Here is a 25777-nt window from a genome sequence, read left to right as displayed (position 1 = left end):
ATATGATGTCTGGATGATGGTGAAGTGTGTGTCCCTCGTCGCAGCGCTACATCCACTGTGCGTTTTCACTGGGATTTGGTTTTCTGGTTCTTTGCATATAAGTGCCTATGTAAGTTTGTCCTCTGTTGTGTGTGTGCGTGTGTTTGCGTGTGTGTGATTGTGAGTAGTGTGTCTGTCTAACCCGCAGCTGTTGGGCTGTCATAGCTTCTACCTGGACTCTCATGCCCTGCCCTCAGGGGTGTGTGTGGATGTGCAGGTGCACATTTGTGTGTTTAGAGTATGAGGGCAGGAGGTTTTGCTTAGCCCTGGAGGCACCCATAGGGTGCACACATCATACACTAAAACACACACACACACACGCACGCACACACCCCCCCACACACACAGACTGTCAGTAACGTCCTTTTGTTCATGTTCCGTTTCTGCTTATATTTTAACACATTTGAAAAAGGAAACAAGAATAATTTTACTATCTACTTATCAAAATTATTCAACTGTAGCTAATTCTAATTCAGTTTTTAAAATCTATATTAAGGACCAGGAATATGTGGAACCCATTTTGTAACACATGTCAATGAAAGTGAATAAATAATCAGAAAGTAATTTAAAACTGGCATGTAATCACTGGGTGAGAACTGAAATCTGGATGGATCCATAGTTGAAGCACTGACAAAAGAAACTGCCTGTTTTGTTGGTGAGTCTGTTGGATTCTAAAGCACATGGAAAGGAACAGACTTGAACGGAGATGAACTGAGATGTAAAGCCTGGTTGTATTTCCACAAAAAAAAGATTTTGATTCTATTTTTAAGCAGGTGTGATTTTATAAAAATCTCATCCACACAGTACCAGGATGTTACATGTTAACATACTCTGACTGCTCTCATCTGAGAAGGAGTCCTCACTGAGGGTTTGCTTCATCCTGTGTTGCTCCAACGCTGTGACCGAGAACTGGCCAAAATCCCGCCTACATCACGAGTAGGAAATACAGAAAGACACACAGATAGCAGAATGTAAGACAAAAAAGGACAAGGAGCAAAAAGATATGAAATTTAAAAAGAGCAGCAAAAACAATGGAATGCTTTTAAATCAAACAGATGATGGGCATTACCAGAATTCTTTCAGGTAATGATAGATCAACACCTCTGATAAAGTTGCAGTTTGACTCAGTATTAGCAGGTCTTGGCACCACAGTGGACTTTTTCACAGATTCTCCGACTTACTCAGTAAACAAGCTGAATTCAACCATCAAGTTTACCTTTACAAACCTCTCAAACTGTAAGTTAAAGCATGGGGGGCTTTCTTCATGACCTTACTTTGTATATTTTGTAAAAACAAAAATTCCTGTTTCCTCAGCAATCCATGGTTTTTATTATTTTTCTGAGTTGCTGCTCTGGTGACTTGTTCCTGTCTTAACATGGCATTCCTTACTGATTATTATTGTCTTATCATTACTATTAGGCCACTCTGTACCACTTGGTTCTGTAGGATTCAATTACTTGTTACTGCCAGTGCATAAATAAACATTTTTTTAATGATTAGATTTCTAATGTATTAATTGACCATTTACAACTGTCATATTCTTCCTATAGATCTTGGTATTCTTGAGGAATGGTGGACAGATCGGGGAGTGCTGGTCTTTCATCCTAATACATACTGATGGGAGATGTCCTGCAAAACAGTCTTCATTTCTTTTTGAGACGTTTTGACATTTCGGTTGTGTTGTGCTAACCTTGGATAACCAAAATGACAGTTAAGTGGTTGATGGTAGAAAAGTAGAAGTGGCTGCTTTTCCTCCACAGTCTTGTTTGTGGAACCCATGGACAGGATGTTAAGGCACAGTCAGGAGGAGGAAAAGCTGATTGTTATAATCAGATGCATGTATGGTTTCAGTAGACTACATGTGATTCCAGAAAAAATCTAATATATCCATTTGTTTTTATCATTTATTTACAGTATTTGCAATTTTTTGTATTATTAGTATTATGATAGAAAATCCCACTTTTATATAGTGTGCTAACACACTCTGCTTCTTGTGCTGTTTGAGTAAAAAACCAAGAATCTGGGAAAATCATTTTACTGAAAATCCAAAAGTCCACTGTGGTGCCAAGACCTACTAATACTGAGTCAAACTGCAACTTTGATCTTCTTGACATGCAGTTGGAAGTTTACCAATCACCAGTGTAGCATTTAACTTTACTTTGTTTCTTGAACAACATAAATCCGTCTCACATGAAGCAATATCTTCCTGTGTGTCTGATTTAAAAAAGATGACACCATCCATTAATAACATAAGAAATGGTAAGAAAAGCAAGTTCTCAGGCAGTGATGCGTTTCATGACCTTACATGTACAAAAACAAAATGTAAAGTGAGAAACCTGCTTTTTTTCCTCTTCATGACGATTAAGCATTATAAGACATCACCAGTAAAAAAGACAAACCTTTACCAATCCTCTGAAGAAAAGAATGGATAGCACTGCTAACTCATTTTGACCTTAAACATTAAATACACAAATTGCTAAAATATATACACATTAAGGAAAAAGTGCAAAAATTATAATACATTTTGTAAGTCACTTTGTAAATGTTATCAATACTGAGTGTATATTTTCTGGGGACAAATATTTGTATCTTAAGCATCTAATTAGATTAATTTTCTTTATTAAACATCATTGTTATTTTCACTAATGAGTCAGTGATTAAAACAATAAACACACCTAAAACAGAAAGACAGTGAAGAGGATGGACAAAGGTGATAAACAAAAAGGGGAGATGACATATTACAAAAGAAGTCATAAAAGGGATGAAGAGGAGGAAATAAGACCAGTGCAAGTCAGAGTTACCTCGTGTATGTGATGGGTGTTTTCTGGATGGAGAGATGATTAAGGAGGATAGTGAATACAAACATAAAGGAACACCAAAAGACAGCACAGCATGAAAGACAAAGAACGCTCAGAGGGAGCAGAGGGAAAGGAAAATACGTCTGACTTGAGAAACAAAATAAAGAGAAAGCACAGTTTCACTGCCTTCATTCCCACTGACGGGCTTGACTAAAACTAATACCCAAAGCATAAAAGTGGAGTCCAGTATCAAGACGCTGTATAATGTCTGGAGATAGTGCAAATACATGGAACACTAACCTGTTTCACCAGGGCAGACTTTGCTTCTTGCTGCGAAGCGCTCCAGCCCTTTCTCCTCTTCTCCTCCTCCTCTGCCCATCGAGTATCTGCCTCTTTGCTCCTCTTCCCCTCCTCCCTATCAGGCCTTCTCATCGCTGAGCAGTTAATTTTGGGATTAATACGCGTGGCGGCGGTGGCTGGCTCTTTTGAGGGATTTGTAGCAGAGCTGCAGACACTTATCTTGGTCATTACGGTGCCCATATTGGATTCAAGCGTTTTAGTATCTGCCAAACATTCTGTGGCAAAGGAGTCTATCAGGGCGACACGCACCCAGGGATTAAGATAAGAAGGCCCCTCATTACGACTTCTCTCCTCCTGCGGCGTGCTGACACTCACAGCAGTCGAGACTTTTCCTACAACACCATCAGAGGCGAGGTACAGGTCTTCACCGAGCTTTTCTTCCATTGCCTCAGTCGACACAGGTAGAGGAGAAAATAGGTTGTCACCTGAAGAACTGAAGTTGCTTCTTAAGAGCGAAGAGGTGGAAAATAAGCTGTAACAAGGTTCAGGACGGTAGAAGTTCTGGGTCTCATTCGTGGAGCCAGAGCCTTGTGTCGAGAACAAGTCGTCCGTCTGCATATTGTCCAGTTTAGAACTTTTTCCCTCTTGGGACAAACAAGGTGCATTTTCATTCAGCTCACAGCCACCAGCCAATGAGGTCTCCAAACACAGTTTATGGTAAGAGGGTTGAGGTTTCTTTTTGATCACTATGCTGTAGCACAAAGGTGGCCCAAGGTAAACTTCCTCTGTACAGGCTTCAAACAGCGTCTCCTCATTCCTGAAGTCAGGACTGGTGGGTACAGACAGAGAGGGGCTAGAAGACTGCTGCTCCACTCGGCTTCCATCTGAGACGCTGGCAGATTCACCGTCAAAACACTTCAAATCCAGACTGCCGATGTACTCCTTGGCAGTCAGGCTAGGGGAAGAGCATCTGCTCAATTGAGCTGACTGAAAGGAAGACATTGCCACTTTGGTGTTGGGAAACAGCTCAGGGCTTGGACTGTTTGGAGTTGGTGTCGATGTGCAATAGGATGGGATGCTGTAGGGCACAGGGGTCAAACTCTTGTCCTCTGCACACTGACTGACCTCACCACAGTCGCTGTCATGAGAGGAGAGAGACAGGTAGGAGTAGAAATCTCCCTTCCGAAGATGCAGAGGCCTATGGGAGTGTTCAAGCACCTGAAGGAAGAAAATGAACAGTTTGTTGCTTGGTACTGGTTTCTAAGTAGAGGATCTGAAGTAAGAATAAGCAATATTGATAGTCACTGAGAGCCACATACACAAATGCCTTATTTTGATGCTTTAATTAAAGCTAATCTGAAGTGAAATCTGATTTTAAACTAAGAATTACTAAAATTAAATAGAAAAGTTCAGCCAAGAATAGGATATATATACAACTTTGATCATTCTCTGTTTGTATTTCATTGTAACTATCACACCATAAAATCTTTATTTACATATTAATGTTTTACATTATGACAATGTTTTCTGCGTGATTTCTCTTTGCCTTTTAAAAAATGTGAACTGAAAACTAATGAACTTTTAGATTGCTTTACTTACTGAAGAAATTAATAATTACACCCTCAAAGTTCTGATCCATGATGCGATTTATTGAATTACTTCAACTGAATAAACAAATGAAGACAGATAACTTTCCTTTGAAATAATTTGTCTTTGAAATGCACAGAATATACCAGGTCAAATAGGACAGCTTCAAACTCATATTAATTTACGTCAGATGTTTTTACATTAGTCATCCAACAATTGTGTGGTAGACACTGTGTGAATCTGATTATTCTGTAGAATTAAAGTTCTACCTTGTCTCGGATGTGTGCTAGTGAGGTGGAGGACTGGTCTGGGACAGACCCACTGGTCTCCCTCTGGGTTGCTCCATCTGACTGGTTCTCTTTGCTTTTCAGTGCTACAGAGGCCATGTCAATAATCTCCATTACAAAGTCATGAACATTCTCCTTCTTGCTTTCATCAACACTGAGTGGCGAGGCCGACAGGAGGAAGGGGCTGCAGCAGGAAGCGTGGGATTTGTGCCCTTTTTTGTATGGCAGAGATGAATCTTTTGCTCTGACTTCCCTCTTTGTCTCTTCTGTGACCAACGATGAGAACTTAAACTTCTCTTGAATTGTGATGGCTTTCCGTCCTCCAGCAATTGGAAGGTTGTTGTCCAGTGTATTGTGGGATCTGCAGTTGACTGGAGACAGCAAAGGGGGTGAAGGAAGTGAGGCACTGTGACAGGGAAGCTCCCCTCTCAGCTCTCCCACCAAACAGGAAGTACGCTTGGAAGAGAAGGGATGGAGCTCACTGGACGGTGAGCAAATATGACTTGTTGAAACTGAATCCATTTCAGCTCTCAAGTTGCCAACATCTTCAACTTGGTCTTCTGTTTTGGTGTTCACGTAAAAGTCCCTTAATGTGTCTCTCTTCTGAGTGAACAAGCCAGACTCTTCCTGGAGTAGTTCATCATCTTCATCTTTTCCTTGCAGACAGCTGTGGTCGATGTTTCCATTCTCCACATCATCGACAAATTGGCTGATGTAACTTCTAGTCACATTAAGTCTGGTCTCATCTTCTCTTTCCTTTCTACTTGTATTGCCACCAGCTTTGTCACTGGTATCCATTAACTGTGCACGTGAATATGGGAAGGCGGAAGGTGGAGCACTTCCACACTGCAGCTCATCCAGAAGGCCTGCTTCTGATTTGAATGAGGAGGATACAGAGGTACGAGGAGGTCGTATCCAGCTCTGTAACTCCCTCTTCATGCACTCAAGCCCCAACTCATAGGATGTTTCCATGTCATCTTCATCATTATCCTCATCCTCCTCATTCCCAGAAGACACACCATCAACCCTGTCATCATCTCCATCTTGTTCATCCCGAACACCAAGTTCCTCTTCAGTGAGCGTCAGTGTGGAGGATGAAAGCAGATCACTGTCATCTTCATCTTCATCTGTGCATGCTGATGTACATGAAACATTGACCACCATGCTTAAACTAGCAGCATCCGACTCATCTACACCTTTACCTCCCCTGTTGCCGTTGTGACAATGTTTCCTACGAGGGCTGGAACTGGTTGCTATGTTTGGATCTAGGAAAAGAGGATGCTGGTTTCTGAGCACAACAAAATCCTCAGACCCCACAGACGAGTCCTCTGTGCTACTCAGTTCAGTTAGTGATATTTTTGATAAGTTTTCATTGATTAGCGATGGTTGTCTTTTCCATGAAGTGCTAAGCATCCTGGAGAGTGGAGTGTGTTGACCACCTAAAGACGGTGAAACAGGGAAGTAGTTCTTTTGTGGGATGCTGCTTTGAATTGACATGTCAGAAACACTTCGGGTCATCTTCCCAACCAAAGGATTCTGAATGTTCTCCAAACGTTTCAGGAGATCAAGAGTTCTTTGGCTAAGCTCTCCAGAAGATGCCTCTGTTTCAGTATCCATGCTTGGTCTTAGATTAATTCTATCTTGGTCTTTGTCCTGGCCCGAGTTCATCTCATCGGGACTTGTGAGACTGCCCACCGCCTCCTTGTCAGGGCTGTGGCATGGATTAAGGCAGCTCTCCAAAGAGACGCTATGATGCAGCCGTTCTTTGGAGGGGAATAAGTCGATACCCAGAGCCAATAGAGACTCCAAAGAAGAGCTCTGAGACAAAATAGGACTTGATGTCCTGCTGTTGAGAGCAGGGGGAGTCTCTGAACTATTATACTGGTCAGGGTCACACTCTGTGTTGTCCCTCTGGGACATGAACATCTTAGAGTCATCAAGTCCTTTCACATCAATGTCAGAGTCAGAGTTTGCCGGTGTCAGAATCCCATGTCCGTTTATCAGGATATCCACTGCCTCCCCCCCACCCTGTTTACACCTCTTCTTCTCCTTGTTTCTTTTTATTTCACATCTCAGCTCATTCCTTCTCCATTCTTCCAAATTCGTAGAAATTTGCTTCTTGCTCTTTTTATAAGGGGAAATGCAGTTCTTTTCCAGAGCTAAACTATAATGTTCTTGTGTAATTTCACCTTTCCTCTGGTCTCTTTTCTCCTGTCTCTCTATCCCCTGATCCTCTTTCTTTCCTTGTACTCCAGAGTTTGACGATGTCTCTGAATCTCCATTGTCACTTACAATCCCGCTCTCACAATCTGATCGTAGACTATTTTCCGACTGACCGCTCCTTCTGCCACCCTCACTTTCCCTATTACAAAATTCACTGATCCTATCTCGTTGTTGGCTACTTGACATCAAACCTCCCAGGAGGTCTGGGAGAGATTCAATGGAGGACAAGGAGGAATCCTTACTAATGCTCTTCAGCAAAAAATGATCTTTGTTTTTAACAGGTTTATTTATGTGCATTAATGTGGAAGGAAGTGGAAACACCGGCTGCTTGCATAACTCAATACTGTGGAGGCTGTACACTTGATATACATTATTGTTTGGTGGGGAATGGGAGTTAACATCTATTGAGGATCCGTTCTTCAAATTAGACAACTCTTTTAACTGAGTGGCCTTGATATCAGTTTGAATCTCAACAGGTTGATTGTCATTGGCCAAAATATTGTTTGATGGCAGACTTGATTGCAAGGCTGTGGGGAGGTTGGTTGTAAGGTCAGGCTGTGGTACATCTAGTCGCTCTGCTTCCATGACCGACATATCTGTTTCATCCCATTCCCAGGAGTCCTCTGGTGGCACTGTCACTGAAGCCACTGACACAGGGCTAATCTGGTGGAGATCCACTAGGCCAGTTTCCAGAATGTTTCCATTAACCTACAAGAAAAAGAGAAAAAGAAAATGTTTGAAAGCTTGCATTTTGATTGCCAGGAATAGCTTGAATGTACTTTGAATGACTGGATTGAAGTGACTTTTTTGCTAAGTGTCTTGAAACAATGTGTGTTATGATTTAACACTATATAAATAAACTAACCTGAACTAAATTGAATTCATAAAGTACTCAAGCCACACAAACTTGTGACTGTCTTAGATATACTCAGCAATAGAGGAGCAATGACATATTAAAATCCATGTTTCCCATTGTTCTCTGACTCCAGGAAGTTTTACTGGCTCCAGTGAGACGTCCTCAGTACGTCCCACATCACTCAGAACAGGACACCTTCAGTCTTTGTTTTTGAAGTGAGTGCAAGAGTGTGTTTATCAAACTATCAGCCCTATCTATGTTCAGAAATTCCCAAGGATGTAGCTATTACTGAGAGATGTGTTTCATTTAGTATTAGTTTGGTAAACATAGGACAAGTTAAATGCTATGAAGAAAATGAAACAAAGAAGAAACTTCTGGAGAAAGCTAAAGCAGGTGTTCCAGTTGAACCTTGTGGTGTTCAGGACTTTGATTTATTTGATAAACAAGAATCTGATAACAGATGAAGAAGAGATAAAAAAAAGATTGGTCGATAAATCCATATCCTGCATGATGCTGCTTTTCTTCCACTTGTTGGTAAAACTTCAAACTTCAATATAAAAAATGTGTTATAGATTAAAGTTTTGTACAAATTGTAAAAATATGAATTTGACTTAAATTGCCTTTGACTGTGTGGTGTCATGGTCATTTGTGAATAAAGAACTGATGAATTATTGTTATTCTTCAGTTTATGGTATCCTGCTTTGGCACCAATTTGTTTCAAAAGACATGTTTTTTTCTGCTTTGAAATCAGTGTCTCTTCTCAAGTTAAAAAGATACCAAACTCTGAAGAAAGCATGTTCTAGGGTCATGTACAACAAACAACATGAAAAAAAAGTGAAATCAACCTACTCCACAGAAACTACTCATAAGTCTCAACACAAATTATTCCACTCTGGAACAAAGCAATGAATTATTCAAAAACAACTTCTGAGAGGAAGAGCGCCAAGCTGAAAATCCCATGGTAAATACGTAATCAAAGCCTTCAGAAAGCTTGGCTGTCTAAAAATATGCTTAGACACAGGAAACCTTCCCTGCCCCAGACATAATTATACAAATTGCTCTACGTCTCGTTAACAAGAGAGGGGGGTAATTCGTATTAGCCATTCATAGCCTATTAATCTAATAAACTAGTTGTCTAAGCGTGTGTGTTAGTGTGTGTGTTTCAGACGGCGTGAGTTTACGTAGTTATGGCTGTACTTAATGAATTTCTATTAGACTTGTGTTTATTAACCAATGTGCTGATAAGGGAGTTGTGGATAATGAATGAACTGAGTTTTGCGCTCTAGATGCATTCGAGAAACCTTCATTGTTGAAAAGGCAGCATTCCTGTTAGCTTAATCCAATCAATGTTAAAAACCTTCTAGAAAGTTTTGATGGAATTGTTTCCATTTCTAGAAACACCCCGTAACATCAGTTTATGGCTGAATTGCAAGTAAAGAGTGAAGTCGCTCCTTTTATCTGCCAGTAAGTCAAACCTTGTTTTACAAGTAGATTACTTGATTAGAGCTGAGAGCAGGCCACTGGCAGAACTGGCTAAGGAACAGAGCTGGTCAGTTTGCAATTTCAAGTGGTGAGAATTTGCAATACATAATTAAAGAGCAGATGTATGGCATGTAGGAACAGGAATGTTGATAAATCTAACTAAGCTTAGCCAGTTAAAAATGACCACTTTGTTTCTTTGCCATTAAATTGTTTCTTTGCCATTAGCCCATTTAGCAGCAAGAACATGGGGTTGATTGACAGCCCTCAGCGCCCCCCCCTCCTACCTCTGATTGGTTGTTTTTGGTCGGGGGTGGTGCATTTTTTCAGACGGCAACAGTAGCTCAAGGCAGAGGTGGAGTAGATTGATCTTTTCACAGATTAGTTGTCTCATTTTATACTGTCACAACATGCTGATTGTTTTAGCAATATGTAAAAAAAAAAGAAAAAAAAAAGAAAATTTTAAAAGTTACATGCTCCAGCTTTAAGGACATTTTAGAGAGACCAGTTAATCAAGTTTTAGGCCTGTGGTAGAAAGCTGGTGTATCTGGAGAGAACCCACACATGCACAAGCAGAACTTGCAGAATCCAAAGGCCCTGGGTGAGGATTCAAACCCACAACCTTCTTGCTGCGAAACAACAGCACGACCAACTGTGCAGCCCCCAAAAAGCCTGATGCTTTTAAATATGCCGTAAATGTTTGTTGGCCTGAAACTGAACTTACAATAACAGTTTTAGGGGCTGGAAATGTTTTGATTTTGAAAATGTATCTGCTTTGAGAAAGAAAATCTAGAAAATAATTTAGGGATAATTTGCAGGCTGTATGTTTATGTGTATAAAATGAGTGCCAGTACATTTTTGTAGGTGTATCCTATGGATTTGTGCATGGGTTACAATGCTTAGGTATGTCACATACTTACTCAAGTGTGAATACACACTAAAATATTTTGTAATATTTAGCTACGTATAGAAAAACCACACCAATCTTTACATGAATACATATAAATACAATAGGGAATGTGGGACCATTTTGATAAAGAAACACTGGGGTAGGAATTCTGAGTTTTTCACTTCATGTTTTTTACTTCTTCCTGTTCTATTTTTGACTTGACATTGGGCTAAATAATAAATAGCATATAAATATATTTGTTTGCTATTATTAGTCATTTGGGTAACACTTCATTTGAAGGGGGGTGAATAAGACCATCATGACACTGATATAAATTTATTATAAAAGTATTACTGATTGCACTTTAAAAATTAGGTAATTTTAAGTTATTAAAGGTAAAGTTTAAACAGTAATGATTTCTTGGTTAATGTCAAGTTGTCATAACAAAGACATTTTGAATAATGTCAACTTTGTATTAAAAGTGTCATAATTTACCAAATGACGCTTTATGACAACAGTCATAAATATTCATGAAGGTTTATTCATGTTCATGTCAGGTGTTATGTCATGTTTATGAAAGTGTCATGTCAGTCTTATTCACCCCCCTTCAAATAAAGTGTTATTTGAAGGTGGGCTCATTTTAAAAACAACATTTATTTTCTCTGACATGTTCTGCTGGTAACATCAGAACATCAGGTTGTTCAAACAGATTAATACTGCAGTTTGCGTAGTTAAATTGTTATCACATATTTTAATCCAATAGAACATCAGAGGATAAAATGTCGGAAAAAGTGCAAAAACAATGAATGAATAAGAATGACTCATTACAGTTTTAATCAGGTCATCTGTCAGACAAAGATGAGGCAAAGTTGTCTGTTCCAGTCACTCTACAGTACAAAACATGAAAAACCACAGGAATGAAAAATGTTGTTTTGTAAACTACACAAAAGTGATTGTAAAACACAACATAAATTCCCCCCAAAGCACACTGCAGTTAGTACAAAAAGATACAGTCAGGGAGAAACCTGGTTCATCTGCTTTTTCACTGCCTGTTTCTGAGGTAGACCCCATTCAATTTAGGATCTGCTTCTTAAACTTGGTTTTTGAATATAACTGTCTACAGAGAGTGCTGCTTTGATCAGATAAAATCAGTGTGAAATTCATGAAAGTTCTTTAATTTTTTTTTATTTCTTTCATGCCATAAACAGGATCCTGTTTAAAAGGCTACTGTGTGTAACAGCAGCGTTTGATGGTAGAAAACATAATGACTAGTCCAGGAATCCCTGGTCTAGTCTGGGAAATACATTTAGCATATTCTGACATAAAAAGACTTTTGTAGATCAGAGACTTTTATAAGCCAGTTGTAATAGTTGTAAGTGTACAGTTTGTTCCCACACAATCATGAACAAACACACAAAAACGAGAAGGACAGTCGTTTTGTCATTCAGCAAAGAAAGTGCTTATTTATAAGCTGAACCACACATAAAGCTCTTTAGTTCTTACTGCCCAAGTTTTCCTCCCCCTCTTGCCCTCTTTTTATTCCTCTCCAACCTCCAGTAGGAGTGAAATTACTCTCCAGCCAGGCACCAAGGTCAGAGTGTCTGGCCTTTGTGATTTATCTGTTGCTATAGGTTTTTCTGTGTGCATATACAAGGAGAGGAAAGAAACCTCAGTGTCTAATAGCATTTGAGCAAAGGAAACAAACTAAAAGACCAAAACCCAGCTGGTTTAATCAGAGTAGATTCAAGCTTTTTTAAAATGTCTCTTCATGTATATCACTGCTTTGCACAGATTAGCATGTTCATTCACTTGTGTTCCTGTAGGTAGGTTTGGTTTATAAACCAGGATCACTTATTTATGAAGATTGCGCCACAATTAAGGGGATATAAGTTCAGTCATAACACCATATGTCTTTTAAAAGACACTTTAGTGGCAAATCAAACAGTGTGATGCTCACTGAGCGGAACTGTGTCAGCTGGCTCCCTGCAGTGTGAAATGACGGCTGTATAGTGGAAATGTGCGGGCAGTCCAACCTGCTGCTCTCCCAGCTCTCTCTTCAGTCTGTTCTGCCACTGCAGCGCCTGCATCACTATCGCCTCCCACCTCCTCTCCAGGTTGATTGACAGCAGCTGCAGGGCCTCCCGGTGCTGCTCCGCGTCTGGGCCCACTTCAGCCATCAGGCCTGACTGTGGAAGGATGAACGGAGATAAAAAAAAAAAGATGCTTCTCAGGAAAGGAATTTACTGAACTAACAAGATTACAACTCCTCTATTCACAAAGAGATGAGTTCATATTTGCGATTTCAAAACTTCGAAATTATTTTGAAAACTAAATGTGAATGATAATTTGTTAAAACAAGTTTATGTCACTGGAATTGTTTCACATTCTTCTATTCTTGACAAGTATCTATGTTGTGACTTTTTTCAAGTGAGAGGTTTTTAATCGTGTTTTCCTTCACTCACCTGGCTCTGCTGCAGCAGCTTCTGACACAGTTTCAGAACTGAAGCGACTCCTCGGCGCCGGCTTCCGATCTCTGAACACAGGGACTGTAGACAGACAGGCAGATGAAGGAAGACAGGATGGATGTCAAGTCTGAGAAGTTCTGCAGATTTCAAATATGTCAGAACAAAAAATATTTCAAATGAATCATTGTCAAACAAAGAAATTGCGTATGTAATTCTTATGTAATTCCCTGTATTTGGTTAATTCTGTGCCATCGCAAAGGTTCAAAGTCACAAATATTTCATAATTAGCAAAACAGACATTAGTACCATCTTTCATGATTTAGGTACAATTGTAGAAATAAATCTTGTACTTCAAGGTGCAACACATATTTAGATTATGAATACATAAATTGATTATATGATTCCATAAACTGTTACGCAATGACAATTAATGTTAAATTATTGTGTTAGCAGCTTGGAGTGCAGTAAAGTTATTTTGCAGTACATCTGTGCATTTTAAACAATTCAATGATGAGAATGAATTGTTTGTTAAATCAGCCCCTGTTTGAGCAGGGGCAGCGGCAATAAAATAATCCAAATATTAACACTGGAAATTTGATTTATTCCCATAAATTTCTGCAGTCAACTTTTCATCAAACAGTTTTTATATGATTGGAAATAAATTCAGACATTACGGTGTTAAACGATAAGAAAACCTTTCTGTATTTGGCTGTTCTTTGTAGTGTATCTAAGTTATTACAATGATTCTACAGTTCATTCATTTATCTAGAAAATAAATAACCTGAGGATGGATCCTTCAGGTTATTCATTTATCTAGATAAATGAATGAACATTTTACAAAACAAACCAATTAATTTTCTTTGTATTGGGGGTGAAGCAAAATGTTTTCCAGAGTTGTGACATTGGTATAGTGTCCACATGTCAATTAAACACACTAAAAACATGTTAAATTCCATGATAAATACATTCATAAGATTAATTGCTAACTCTAATGAGTGGAGTTAATGTCAGTTCTGAGCAGGTAAAGCTGTGAATGCATATCTTTGCTCCTACAAATATCCACTTATTGTTATTTGATTTTACATCAGACTCAGGATCCAAGATGAGAGAAAGTACTGAGCTGGTCTGGTCTATGAGCGCTTTGCTCATGTGTTGGGTATCAAGGTGTTTTTGAGAAGAGGATGCCTGGTTTGGGAACTTCAGCATTCTAACTGTGGTTTTGGTGGATGATGTGGCTCTTTTGGCCTCTTCATTCCATGACCTCCAGCCAGGTCTGGAGTGGTTTGCAGCTGGGATGAGAATCAGCTTCTTTCCATCTGAGGCCATGGTTCTCAAGCTGAAAAAGGGAGATTGATGCCTCTGGGTTAGAGGTCTCTGCCTCCACTGGAGGTGTTGAAGTATCTAGAAGTGTTACTCAAGAGTGATGGCTGGATGAAGAGAGGACAGATGTCTGCAGTAGTGCATGCATTGCTCCAGTCTGTTGAACTGACAAAAGAGCTGAGACCAAAAGCAAACCTCTTTATTTATTGGGCTAACCAAGTTTCAATCCCCGACTAAAGACGACAGGACTGGATCATAAGTAAGAGAATGAAATCCCACATTTAAGCAGTTCAAATGAACTTCCTTTGTACACAGCAAATTCAAAAGTGTTAAATGTTTTGGTGTTGGTAGACTTCATGCAAAAGCAGAGTTAATTTTACTCTAATAGAGTCACATTCTGTTTATGTAACTCTGGGGTGTATATTACTAGTAGTTAAAATCCAGTGTTAAAACAAAGTGTTTCCGTATCAAATCTAGAGGCGCTAAAATAGAATCAATAACTCTTGACTTCTTAACTCTAAACTCCACCAGCGGCTCTAACACTGAAGGAGTTATTTCACTGACTCCACACCAGAATCACAGATTCCCACCTAAGTGAAGCGACAGAAGCCAAGTCATTTCAGGACTATTTACTTTCCACCTGTCTGAGTTATTTACTGCACTTGGTAAGTCATTTTTTTCTGAGATGGTTTATAACTATTATTTTGAGTTGAGCTCAACCTGTATGATAGACGTCACGTTCGCCACACGGCTCGGTGTTAGCATATTTAGCTTAGCATGCCGAATGTTAGCGGAGTATAAGTGTTGGAAAAAATCGAGCTAGTGAACATTTAATCAAATTATTGGCTAATTTGAACAGATTCGTAATAATCTGGAGTATGTTTTTTCATGATGTTGAACCTTTACATGCATATTGGTCAGATTTATCAACCTTTCTGATACATTTTTTTCTTTTGAAAAAATGGAAAGGCCCTTTTCACGTTGAGAGCATTATTCCCGCTGCTGTGTCTTCTTATATATGTTTGACAACATATTTTAATGCTGCAAAACGTTTTAATAATTTCATTGCCTTTTAGTATATATTAGATCCAGTCTGGTTGAGGATGAATCTCCAGTCGTCACCCTAATCTCCCCCTCCCGAACCCTCCATGGATTCTTCGAAGATTCAAGCTCCAAAAATGATTATGTAAGTGTTAATATCTCTGAAACTCTACATTTCTGTAATTGAGGCTTGTTCTTGTTGTTAGAGTTGCAGTAAAAATGTATTCCTTCGCTCCATTCCTCATTGTTATGTTTTTTGTTTGTTATGATCCAGAGACCGACACTGACTGTCCTACTCAGAGACTGAAGACTGTCTGATGCAGTAGAGGAGAATGTTGGTGTCTCCGGCCAAACGTCACAAACAGCCCAACAACCTGAAGACAATCTGTTAGTGAGTGGACATCTCTGGTGGAGTGCAGAGAGGAACTGTCTCTTATCAACAGAAACATAAACTGGGTAAAAAATGATGGATATGAATATAAGGTTGGTTTGTTATGTATTATACATATCTGGCAATCTACCTGTTAAAAGATATTACATGAACTGCATGCTTTACTTTCTCCACCTTGTACTTTGAACAATTTCATGCATATGGTATTGAAGAAAAATGTATTAAGTATACTGCATTTTGTATTGCACAGCTGATATGTTAGACCATTTGATAACAATATCTGAATGAAAGATAGATGTGAAACATGCACATTATTCCACATTGTAATATGTTTTGTAATTATGGTGCATATTTTGAAATAAATGCATTTGAGAAAATTATTGCCTCTTTACTAAATGTTTATTTTCCAAAAAAATTTTAAAAGTTCAAACAATAAAATACCTATTTAATATTAATTACAAATAACTTAATTAATTAATTAATTAAGGAGTTAAGTTTTTGTCATTTGGTTTATTTACTTTCAAGTATGTAAGTTTTGGTTAATATTCAGATTGTTTCCTTTTGTTTGTTGGGTTCGGCACTATAGCTTGCTCTGAAGTCATATATTCCACTTGTTGTAACATCTCATTCAAAAATACATCTTTTTAAAATAAATGAAATTATAAAATGTTAAGCTTTCTCTCTGTTGGCTGCTTAAGATCTGAAGAGGATGGATCCTTCAGATTATGATCTGGACGCCCTTAGACGGGTCATAACAGTGCAAAGGCATTATGGTTGAATACCAACTTTTGTTGCTAATCCAAAAAAGGCTATTTTCCATTTTAAATAATAAACTGATGATATCGGAGCCTTTTTGGAGTTAACCAGTCATGTAGTCCTTAATTAGTATTCACTACAGCAAAATATGATCATACAAGCGTCTCTGTTACAATATAAAACTGCTCTGTCCAAGCATGAGCCAAATTAATTCTTTTATCAGTCATTCAGAAAAGTTGGAAGTGAATTTGTGGTAGTATAACTCATAATATTTTGTTAATGCAAGTTTAAATTCAACACAAAGATCTGTGGTCAGCAATAACATGTAAAAGAAGTGAAAATATCCACCAAACTCTCCCACCCTGCCACTGCTTAATAAATGCAAAAAGAAGAAAGAAAGAAGGATTGGCAGAGCCTATTATAAATTACTATATGCTGATGAGTTTTCATTCTCAAAGGTCAGTCTGTGTGTGTGTGTGGGGTGTGTGTGTGTGTGTGCGTGCGTGTGTAGGGGTGTGTGTGTGTGTGTGTGTGTTTGCATGTTTGTTCATACAGGTATGTGCACAAGCATGAGTAGATGTGTGTGTGTGTGTGTGTGTGTGTGCAAACATATGCATATATTTCTGTGTGTTCCAGAGAAACGAGGGGACAGCCTTACTCCTGAGCAGTGGGACCAAACACATCCAAGCCCCAAACTATTTATGCTAATCCTGCCCGCTCACTGAAAAGCACTTCCTTTACATTTTCCTTACATTTTCCAATAAATATTAAACACTATTACAATGAAATGGGATTCTCTTTTCTGTCCCTGTCTTCAGTGCACACACTCTTACTCTGCAGCTTTCTCACACACACTCAACACTACTTCTCTCTTTCCTCTCCTCTTCCTCATTTTCTTTAGTTTAGCATATTTGTGGCTTGGTTGCTTGTCTAAACAGGAGATGGGGATGCAGAATACTGCAGACGGGATCAAGAGGACAAGCCCGGTGTGTGTTTGAGGGTGTGTTTGTGAGATGGCAAATAAATTTATTCCAAACAGGAGATATGTATTAAGTTGAAGGAGATAGCTTTAAACAACAAAATGACTGAGTGAGACTTGCACTGAATCAGACGACTGCTGCAGGCACACAGAGGGACGACAGACACACACTATATTTAGCTAGATTACAGTTGCAACAACTTTTTGATGAGAAATTCGATTGTTCATGCTGAAACTAAAACAAGATGGCTTGAATATTAAAGTTAATCTCCATCCATCCATCCATCCATCCATCCATCCATCCATCCATTTTCTTCCGCTTATCCGGGGTCGGGTCGCGGGGGCAGCAGCTTCAGCCACTTCTTCCAGCTCCTCCGGAGGAATCCCTCAGCTCTCAGCTCAGCTCTCTCTTCACCACGACGGACCAGTACAACACCAGCTTCACAGCAGACGCTGCCCCAATCCGCCTATTGATCTCCCGCTCCCTTCTTCCGTCATTCGTGAACAAGATCCCCAGATACTTAAACTCCTCCACTTGAGGCAGAACCAAAACGGATCTCCTCAACACCTCAGCTGCGCCTAGAAATTCTGTCCATAAAAGTAATGAACAGAATCGGTGACAAAGGGCAGCCTTGGCGGAGTCCAACTCTCACCGGAAACGGACCCGACTTACTGCCGGCAATGCGGACCAGACTCTGACACCGGTCATACAGGGATCTGACAGCCCGTATCAAAGGGCCCAGTACCCCATACTCCCGGAGTACACCCCTCCCGAGGGACACGGTCGAATGCCTTCTCCAAGTCCACAAAACACATGTAGACTCGTTGGGCGAACTCCCAGAACTCTCGAGGATCCTGCTGAGGGTGTAGAGCTGGTCCAGTGTTCTACGACCAGGACGAAAACCACACTGCTCTTCCTGAATCCGAGGCTCGACTATCCGACGGACCCTCCTCTCCAGGACCCCTGAATAGACCTTACCAGGGAGGCTTAAGAGTGTGACCCCCCTGTAATTGGAGCACACCCTCCGGTCCCCCTTTTTAAACAGGGGGACCACCACCCCAGTCTGCTAATCCAGGGGAACTGCCCCCGTTTCCATGCGATATTGCAGAGTCACTTGAGCCAACACAACCCTGCAACATCCAGAGCCTTAAGGAACTCTGGGCGGATCTCATCCACCCCCGGAGCCCTGCCACCGAGGAGCTTTTTGGCCACCTTGGCGACCTCGTCCCCAGAGATTGGAGAGCCCAACCCACAGTCCCCAGGCTCAGCTTCCTCAACAGAAGGCATGTTGGTGGGATTGAGGAGGTCTTCGAAGTATTCCGCCCACCGGCCCACAACGTCCCGAGTTGAGGTCAGCAGCACACCATCCCCACTATAAACAGTGCTGGTGCTGCACTGCTTCCCCCTCCTGAGACACCGGATGGTGGACCAGAATCGCCTCGAAGCCATACGGAAGTCTGTCTCCATGGCCTCTCCAAACTCCTCCCACGCCCGAGTTTTTGCCTCAGCGACAACCTGAGCCGCATGCCGTTTCGCCCGGCGGTACCCATCAGCTGCTTCTGGAGTCCCACAGGCCAAAAAGGCCCGATAGGACTCCTTCTTCAGCTTGACAGCATCCCTCACCGAACGTGTCCACCAACGGGTTCGAGGGTTGCCGCCACGACAGGCACCAACAACCTTGCGGCCGCAGCTCTGATAGGCCGCCTCGGCAATGGAGGTACGGAACATGGTCCACTCAGACTCAATGTCCTCCACCTGCCCCGGGACGTGCTCAAAGTTCTGCCGGAGATGAGAGTTGAAGCTCCGTCTCACAGGGGACTCCGGCAGACGTTCCCAGCAGACCCTCACTACACGTTTGGGCCTGTCAGGTCTGACCGGCTTCCTCCCCCACCACCGGAGCCAACTCACCACCAGGTAGTGGTCAGTGGACAGCTCCGCACTTCTCTTCACCCGAGTGTCCAAGACATACGGCCGCAAATCCGATGAGACGATGACAAAGTCAATCATTGAACTGCGGCCTAGGGTGTCCTGGTGCCAAGTGCACAGATGGACACCCTTATGCCTGAACATGGTGTTCGTGATGGACAATCCGTGACGAGCACAGAAGTCTAACAACACAACACCACTCGAGTTCAGATCCGGTGGGCCGTTCCTCCCAACCACGCCTCTCCAGGTCTCGCTGTCATTGCCCACGTGAGCGTTGAAGTCCCCCAGTAGAACAAGGGAGACCCCAGGAGGGGCACTCTCCAGTACCCCCTCTAAGGACTCCAAGAAGGGTGGGTAATCTGAACTGCCGTTTGGCCCGTAAGCACAAACAACAGTCAGAACCCGTCCCCCCACCCGTAGGCGGAGGGAGGCTACCCTCTCGTTCACAGGGGTGAACCCAAACGTACAGGCGCCCAGATGGGGGGCAACAAGTATGCCCACTCCAGCCCGGCACCTCTCACCAGAGTGGAAGTACGTCCAGCCCCTCTCAAGGAGACTGGATCCAGAACCAGAGCCATGTGTCGAGGTGAGGCCGACTATTTCTAGCCAGAACCTCTAAGCCTCGCACACTAGCTCCGGTTCCTTCCCCACCAGAGAGGTGACGTTCCACGTCCCAAGAGCCAGCTTCTGCAGTCGAGGATCAGTTAATCTCCATGAACTGAAAATTAACTTTCTACAGTGGTAAAATGCTGAGCTAGTCACCAGGTTTTAAAATCAGATCAATACAGCTTTAGATTATAAATAAGACTCGTTACATCATGTCACCTTTTATTTAATGCAAACAAAGCCTAAAAGCAAATGTCGTATTTTTGAAAAGCTATGTCCAGCACTTTGAGTGATGAGTGATCAGGTCATAAAGATCACGTCTTTATGACCTGATCACTCATCTGCACTTCTTCATGGGGATGATTCATTTTATTGAGTCCTACAGGAATTTATTTGTGCACAGTTCTTTTTGGTTTCCTGAAACATTTCAATTAAGTAAAAGTTTTAACTTTGACTGGGCCATTACAACACCATGACTAATTCAATTTACATTGAAGCCTGACGTAAGATTCCTCCAACAGTCCAAAAACATATTAGGCTAATTGTTCCGTCTAATTTGTCCTTCAGTGTGAGTGTGTGTGCATGTTTGTCTGTACCATGTGATGGACTGGTGACCTATCCAGGGTGCATCTGACCTGCAGCTCAATGATTGCTGGAAATAGACACTAGCAATACAATGAGTGACAGTAAGACAACTTGCTGCTGCATTTCATTAGATAGAAATATTTTTAAACTAATTTCAATAATAAATAGAACCTGTTGCATAGTTTGATAAGTAGGATTGGTTGTGATGTATGTGCAAACTGGCTTAAAATTACTTTGTTTTTGTTTGTTTTTTTAACAGTGCTTTTAGATGAGTTTTTTTGTGAATTGGCAATGTGTACATAAACTGATTGGAATGGAAATGCTATGGAGTCCCACATGACAGCTGAGTGGGGATCTGAACAGAGGACTGTAGGAAATGGCTCTTGCAGAAATAAACAGAAGGGGATCTAAAAATGACACCAGAGTATCATACTGAACCAGAAGTTAAAAACTAAAACAAGTTTTCAATCATGTAGACTGGTCAGCGCATACCAGGACACAAGAATGAACTAAACTTCACAAAACAAAATGTAAGCCGAGTATGGAGTGCTGCAAGTTGACAAAACTGAATAACACCAACAATCCAAAAATATGTCAGAAAACTACAGTGACAAACACAAAGACACTTAGATCCTGGAATACAGTTTTTATGGTGCTTAATTTATAATGTAGTAACATAGATAGTGGTGGTTGAATATACTGGAAAAATACATGTAAACATGGTCATGCTATATTTTGCTGATGAAAGTAGATGGTGATGACATTGGGAAATATTTAAATGATTAAATATGGCTGCACAGTGGCAGTTGGCAGCTCTGCTGCCTTGCAGCAAGAAGGTCATTGGTTCAAGTCCCAGCCTGGGGTCTTTTTGAATTGAGTTAGCATGTTCTCCCTGTGCATGTATGTGTTCTCTCTGGTTACCCCGGCTTCCCCTACAATTCCAAAACATGACTGTCAGGTCTTACTTGTTGCTATACATACAGGCCTTTCCTGGCATGTTTTGGTGGCTTCCAAGACCAGCATATTAAGTTGTGTTTATTTCATCATTTACTTTCTTTCTCTTCTTCTTTCAATCTGTTTATCACTTATTAACTTCCACCAGGAAAAGAGAGCATCTCAGGAAAAGACTAAACAAAGGCTCACTCCTTTCCTGATTCCACCTTCTACCCTCCACAGCCTCTGCCACTTCTATATCTCTCACTTAAATCTGTCTCCTAAAAACAAAATCCTCTTAAGCCCCTCCACCTCCTCATCACAATAATCTAATTACTGAAACCAGCTGTGAAGAGAGGGCTGGCTGGATGAAAAGAGGAAAGGAAAGTGGAAAAGCAAAACCAAGGAAGTGGAGATTGACAAAGCAGGTGTAATGTCAGTATTGGATAGAACTGGAAAGAAGAAAAGTGAAAAAGAGAAGAAGGACAAACTGAGAACAAAACACTCAACTGTAAAGATATAAGGCCACAAGCATAGCATAGCAACATGAAACAAAAACAACTTGTTCTGGTGGAAAAAAAAAACTACAGTAACAGTTCTACATAGATGTTTTACAACGCCTGCTATGCAGAAACTTGCAAATTAATAAAACATACATTTGACTGGTGAAAAGCAATAAACAGTGTTTTCTTTTTAAGAATTTAATCACCAAGGAATTAAAACGCAAATGAAACATTGTGTAGATAGTGCAAAAAAAATCGGCACAAAAAAGATACAGGAGTTGATATGTTTAGTTAAAAAGCCATATGGAACATTTGGGGAGAAATTATTACATGTTAATGTTATGTTGCAAGACAAAGAAAAAAGAAGGAAATGAAAAAAAAAATCAGCAGGGATGCAGGACAGTTAACTCAGATCATGATAAAAAGGTTTTCTCTATCACTTTTGCATCTCTTTTATTGTGTTGTTGAAGAGAGAACAACTGTAACCTGATAAAAATATTTGCTTCTGGTCTTGGTGAGTGACATGGCCCCTGTGTGTGTTTGGTGTGAACTGATTTATGAATCTGATGGAAAAATAAAGAAATTAGTTGGAATCAAAAAAGCTGCAATATTTGAAGCAGATATCAGTGGATCATGAATTCCCTGGAATTTGTACTAACACAATTTTCTGACATTTAAAGATACTGCACAGGAAAAAAGTCTAACATGATCAATTTCAACTGGTTCCCATGCTGTCATTGAACATTTTATAATTTACCAACCACAGGGGGGAGGCAGGCCGTGAACCAGGGTGACTAAGACAGACATATAATGAAGGAGTAAACTTTACTAAACCAAGAGGCCAGAGCCACAAACAAAAATCACAAACAAGACAAACTACAACAACCCCTCCCCCCCCAAAAAAAAACAAGGAGCTAAAGCAACCATGTAACTGGATTAGTATCAAGAACTGAATGAAACAGAGGAGTACACGGAGGGTGATCACTGAATGGATAAAAGGAGAGTCTATTAGCACATTCTATGAGGGCCACAGAGGGCTGAGAGACTGCAGGAACATAAACAAGAATCTACAATTTTGTTATCTGAAGTGTTAAACCCTCCCCATCCCTCCAAGCTGACTCCCCAGTCAGAAGTTAACTCCTAACCAGCTCTCCATCCAACGGGATTTCTAACTGATCTGGATCTGTAGGAAGTCTATTTAGACTCACCTGGCCTACATCTGAGCAGCCCAACACTCTTTCTTCTGTGAATTAGTCAGACTGAGTAGCAGTGCGATCAAAGTCTACACATCAACCGTCATTTGCAACTAATTTGCAACTTGCTCTTGACTCTGAGCCAGGTATTACTCAGTGACTCGTATGGAGCCCCAGGGGGATGTTTCACTAACTTTGGACTTAAGACAACCTTCAAAATTTTCCTATAAATTTATGATGTGAGCTACAGCTCACATCATAATCACCAAAACATACATTTGACTGGCAAAAAGCAATAAACTGTGTTTTCTTTTTAAGAATTTAATCACCAAGGAATTAAAACGCAAATGAAACATTGTGTAGATAGTGCAAAAAAATCGGCACAAAAAAGATACAGAAGTTGATATGTTTAATTAAAAAGCCATCAAAGTCTACACATCAACCGTCATTTGGAACTAATTTGCAACTTGCAAAGTTGAAAATTAGTTGCAACTACAAAAGGTAACTACAGCTTAATTCAGCAGCATGGAATATTCAGATTATTATTTATCAATTCAATCTAACCCATCTTTCCCTAATGCTGAAACTGAAGTATTCTAAGTGGAGGCTTTGAGAGACAAAATGGCTTCTCTGTAAAAAGGTGCTTTGGGATTAAATAAGCACTACATTTATCATTCAGTACTAACTAAGGGAACACAACTAAACAGTCTCACAGTGTAAAGAAACAGTTTGATATTCACAGATTAAAAATGAAAACATGACAAATGACAAACATCCAAGAAGGAAAGGTCGCACAAGAAAATAACAACAAAAATACGACAGAAAAATTAAGTATTACAATACTAACATTCTTAGAGAAAGAAAAGCAATAGAAACGATGAGAAGTAAAGAAGACAAGGACAAAAATGGAGGTGAGAAAGATATAAAGAGATATGATGAAAGAGAGAAGAGAATTTTGCCGCCTGCTTCGTGACCCAGTGGAAATTTCAATCAATTACCATTAATTAGAAATCTCTGATTAATTCTATTTGTTGATTAAGTCAATTAAAACCACAAGCACTCGTTATCACACAACGAGCCTAATGAATTCCTGTCGACAATTTCTTCCCACACATATTCCCTCTGCTGCTGCTGATATAGCCTAAAGGTTCTGCTGTCTACATGTCTTCATCGTCCCCATTTGGACCTCCTCTTCTCGTCTCATGCCGTCATTCTCTATCCTCCACCATCCTTTCAGAAGTTTTCTTGTCCTTTTTTAAATATATTTCTCTACTATAACTGCAGCTCTTCAAGCTGTGCGTTTGGATCAATGTAAAAGCAGACGTTAACAGAGTATGGCCATGTTCTCCTGCAAAGATTTGTTCAAGGTTTCATCCCTAAAGACAGATATCAAGCCTGAGTCCTGCAGCCCACATCTGCTCCATGTTAAAGTTGCTTCTTTAACATGTGGCAAAAATAAGCATGTAACCAGGCAGTTTCATTGACGCTGCAACAAAAGCTGGAATTGAAACAACAACCTTACAAATTATAGGTGAGTAGTTTCAATTCTGGATCCCCTTTCACATGAGATTAGGCTGCATGACCAAAATACAGAAATATACCCGTTTAAATCCTCTGGCAGGATGGAAATAATGTTTACAGGGTTAGGAAGATTGCAGAAATGAATAGTTTGTTCCACACCACACAATATGGCATGTGAGAATATCTGTTCTCCACATGCACCAAATCCCAGTAGGTTGAAGAAGCTACATAAATGAAGTACTGGTTGAGAGGGGTAGTAGCATCAGAAGTAAAACATATTTTACAATATTTACAACACATAAGTTTAATACAAAAAAAGACTTTTGGACCCCTGATCCCAGTCCGCCCGGCCAGATTCATTTTCCATTAGCAGATCCTGTGCAGTTCTGCCCGGCTGTTCTCAGATTTTCATACCTACTTCAGTGGTAATACTAGCAGCACAGAGCAGGGTATGGCACCGAAGTCATTTGATTGACTGCTGACTGCATTCGTTGATTGGCTCTTGCTTTATATCACTGGAAACTCCAAACATCATTTAGTTTAGCTGCGGATTGTGGATATGCTGTCAGAGAGCTCCTCAGTAAGGAGGAGTTTAATTATGAGTTCAATCAGGAGCAGCACCAGGCAGACATGCAGTAAGTTTAGCAGCAGAATGACCATGAACTAGCAGCGCTGCTAGCAGCTCATCTCACTGAAACACGAACAGTAATAAAGAAGAGAGAAACACTGCAGCTGTGGTCAGCTTTTTGATGGAGCTGACCACATTGCATTCTGGGTAAATACAAAAATAACAAATAGTGCTAGTGGAAGAAATGGCTTTGACCAACGACAAAAGACAAATCCTACAACCGCTAAAATCTGACGCTAGTCTATTCTTGTTTCCTTTTTGTGAAGAAGGAAGTTGCGCTGTGTGTCGTCGTGTTTACTTCAGCAGTTCTTGCTGCACTGCACAAAGAACTGCTGAGGAGGTACACAGGCAAGGAGATGGGCAGGTTTTCAAAGGGTTTGGTTAGTTTGACACAGTGTGAAAGAACCACACCAACTGAAAATGTAGCAAATGTTGTAATTGTGGTTCCAAATCAAACCAAATCTACCAGAC

At 40.5% G+C, this 25777-nt stretch overlaps 1 protein-coding gene across 10 annotated transcripts in view; it reads right to left on the bottom strand.

Moving 5' to 3' along the window:
* The window catches only part of akap6 (A kinase (PRKA) anchor protein 6), a 224321-nt gene that overhangs the window by 6381 nt on the left and 192163 nt on the right, over window positions 1-25777 (bottom strand). For 9 of the 10 annotated variants that reach the window (XM_081603033.1, XM_081603032.1, XM_081603034.1 and 6 more), the window contains 5 exons: window positions 12921-13004; window positions 12492-12644; window positions 4994-7942; window positions 3138-4355; window positions 870-964 (listed from right to left, as the gene is read on the bottom strand). In XM_081603033.1, coding sequence (XP_081459159.1) covers window positions 899-964; window positions 3138-4355; window positions 4994-7942; window positions 12492-12644; window positions 12921-13004 — 4470 coding nt within the window. In that variant the 3' untranslated portion in view covers window positions 870-898. The remainder of the gene's footprint in view (window positions 1-869; window positions 965-3137; window positions 4356-4993; window positions 7943-12491; window positions 12645-12920; window positions 13005-25777) is intronic. The other variant, XM_081603036.1, reaches the window with a different exon arrangement.

Source organism: Poecilia reticulata, chromosome 22 (assembly GCF_904066995.2).
Source record: "Poecilia reticulata chromosome 22, P_reticulata-male-v2, whole genome shotgun sequence".
Classification (NCBI taxonomy): Eukaryota; Metazoa; Chordata; class Actinopteri; order Cyprinodontiformes; family Poeciliidae; genus Poecilia; species Poecilia reticulata.
This window is presented reverse-complemented; position numbering and strand designations above follow the sequence as displayed.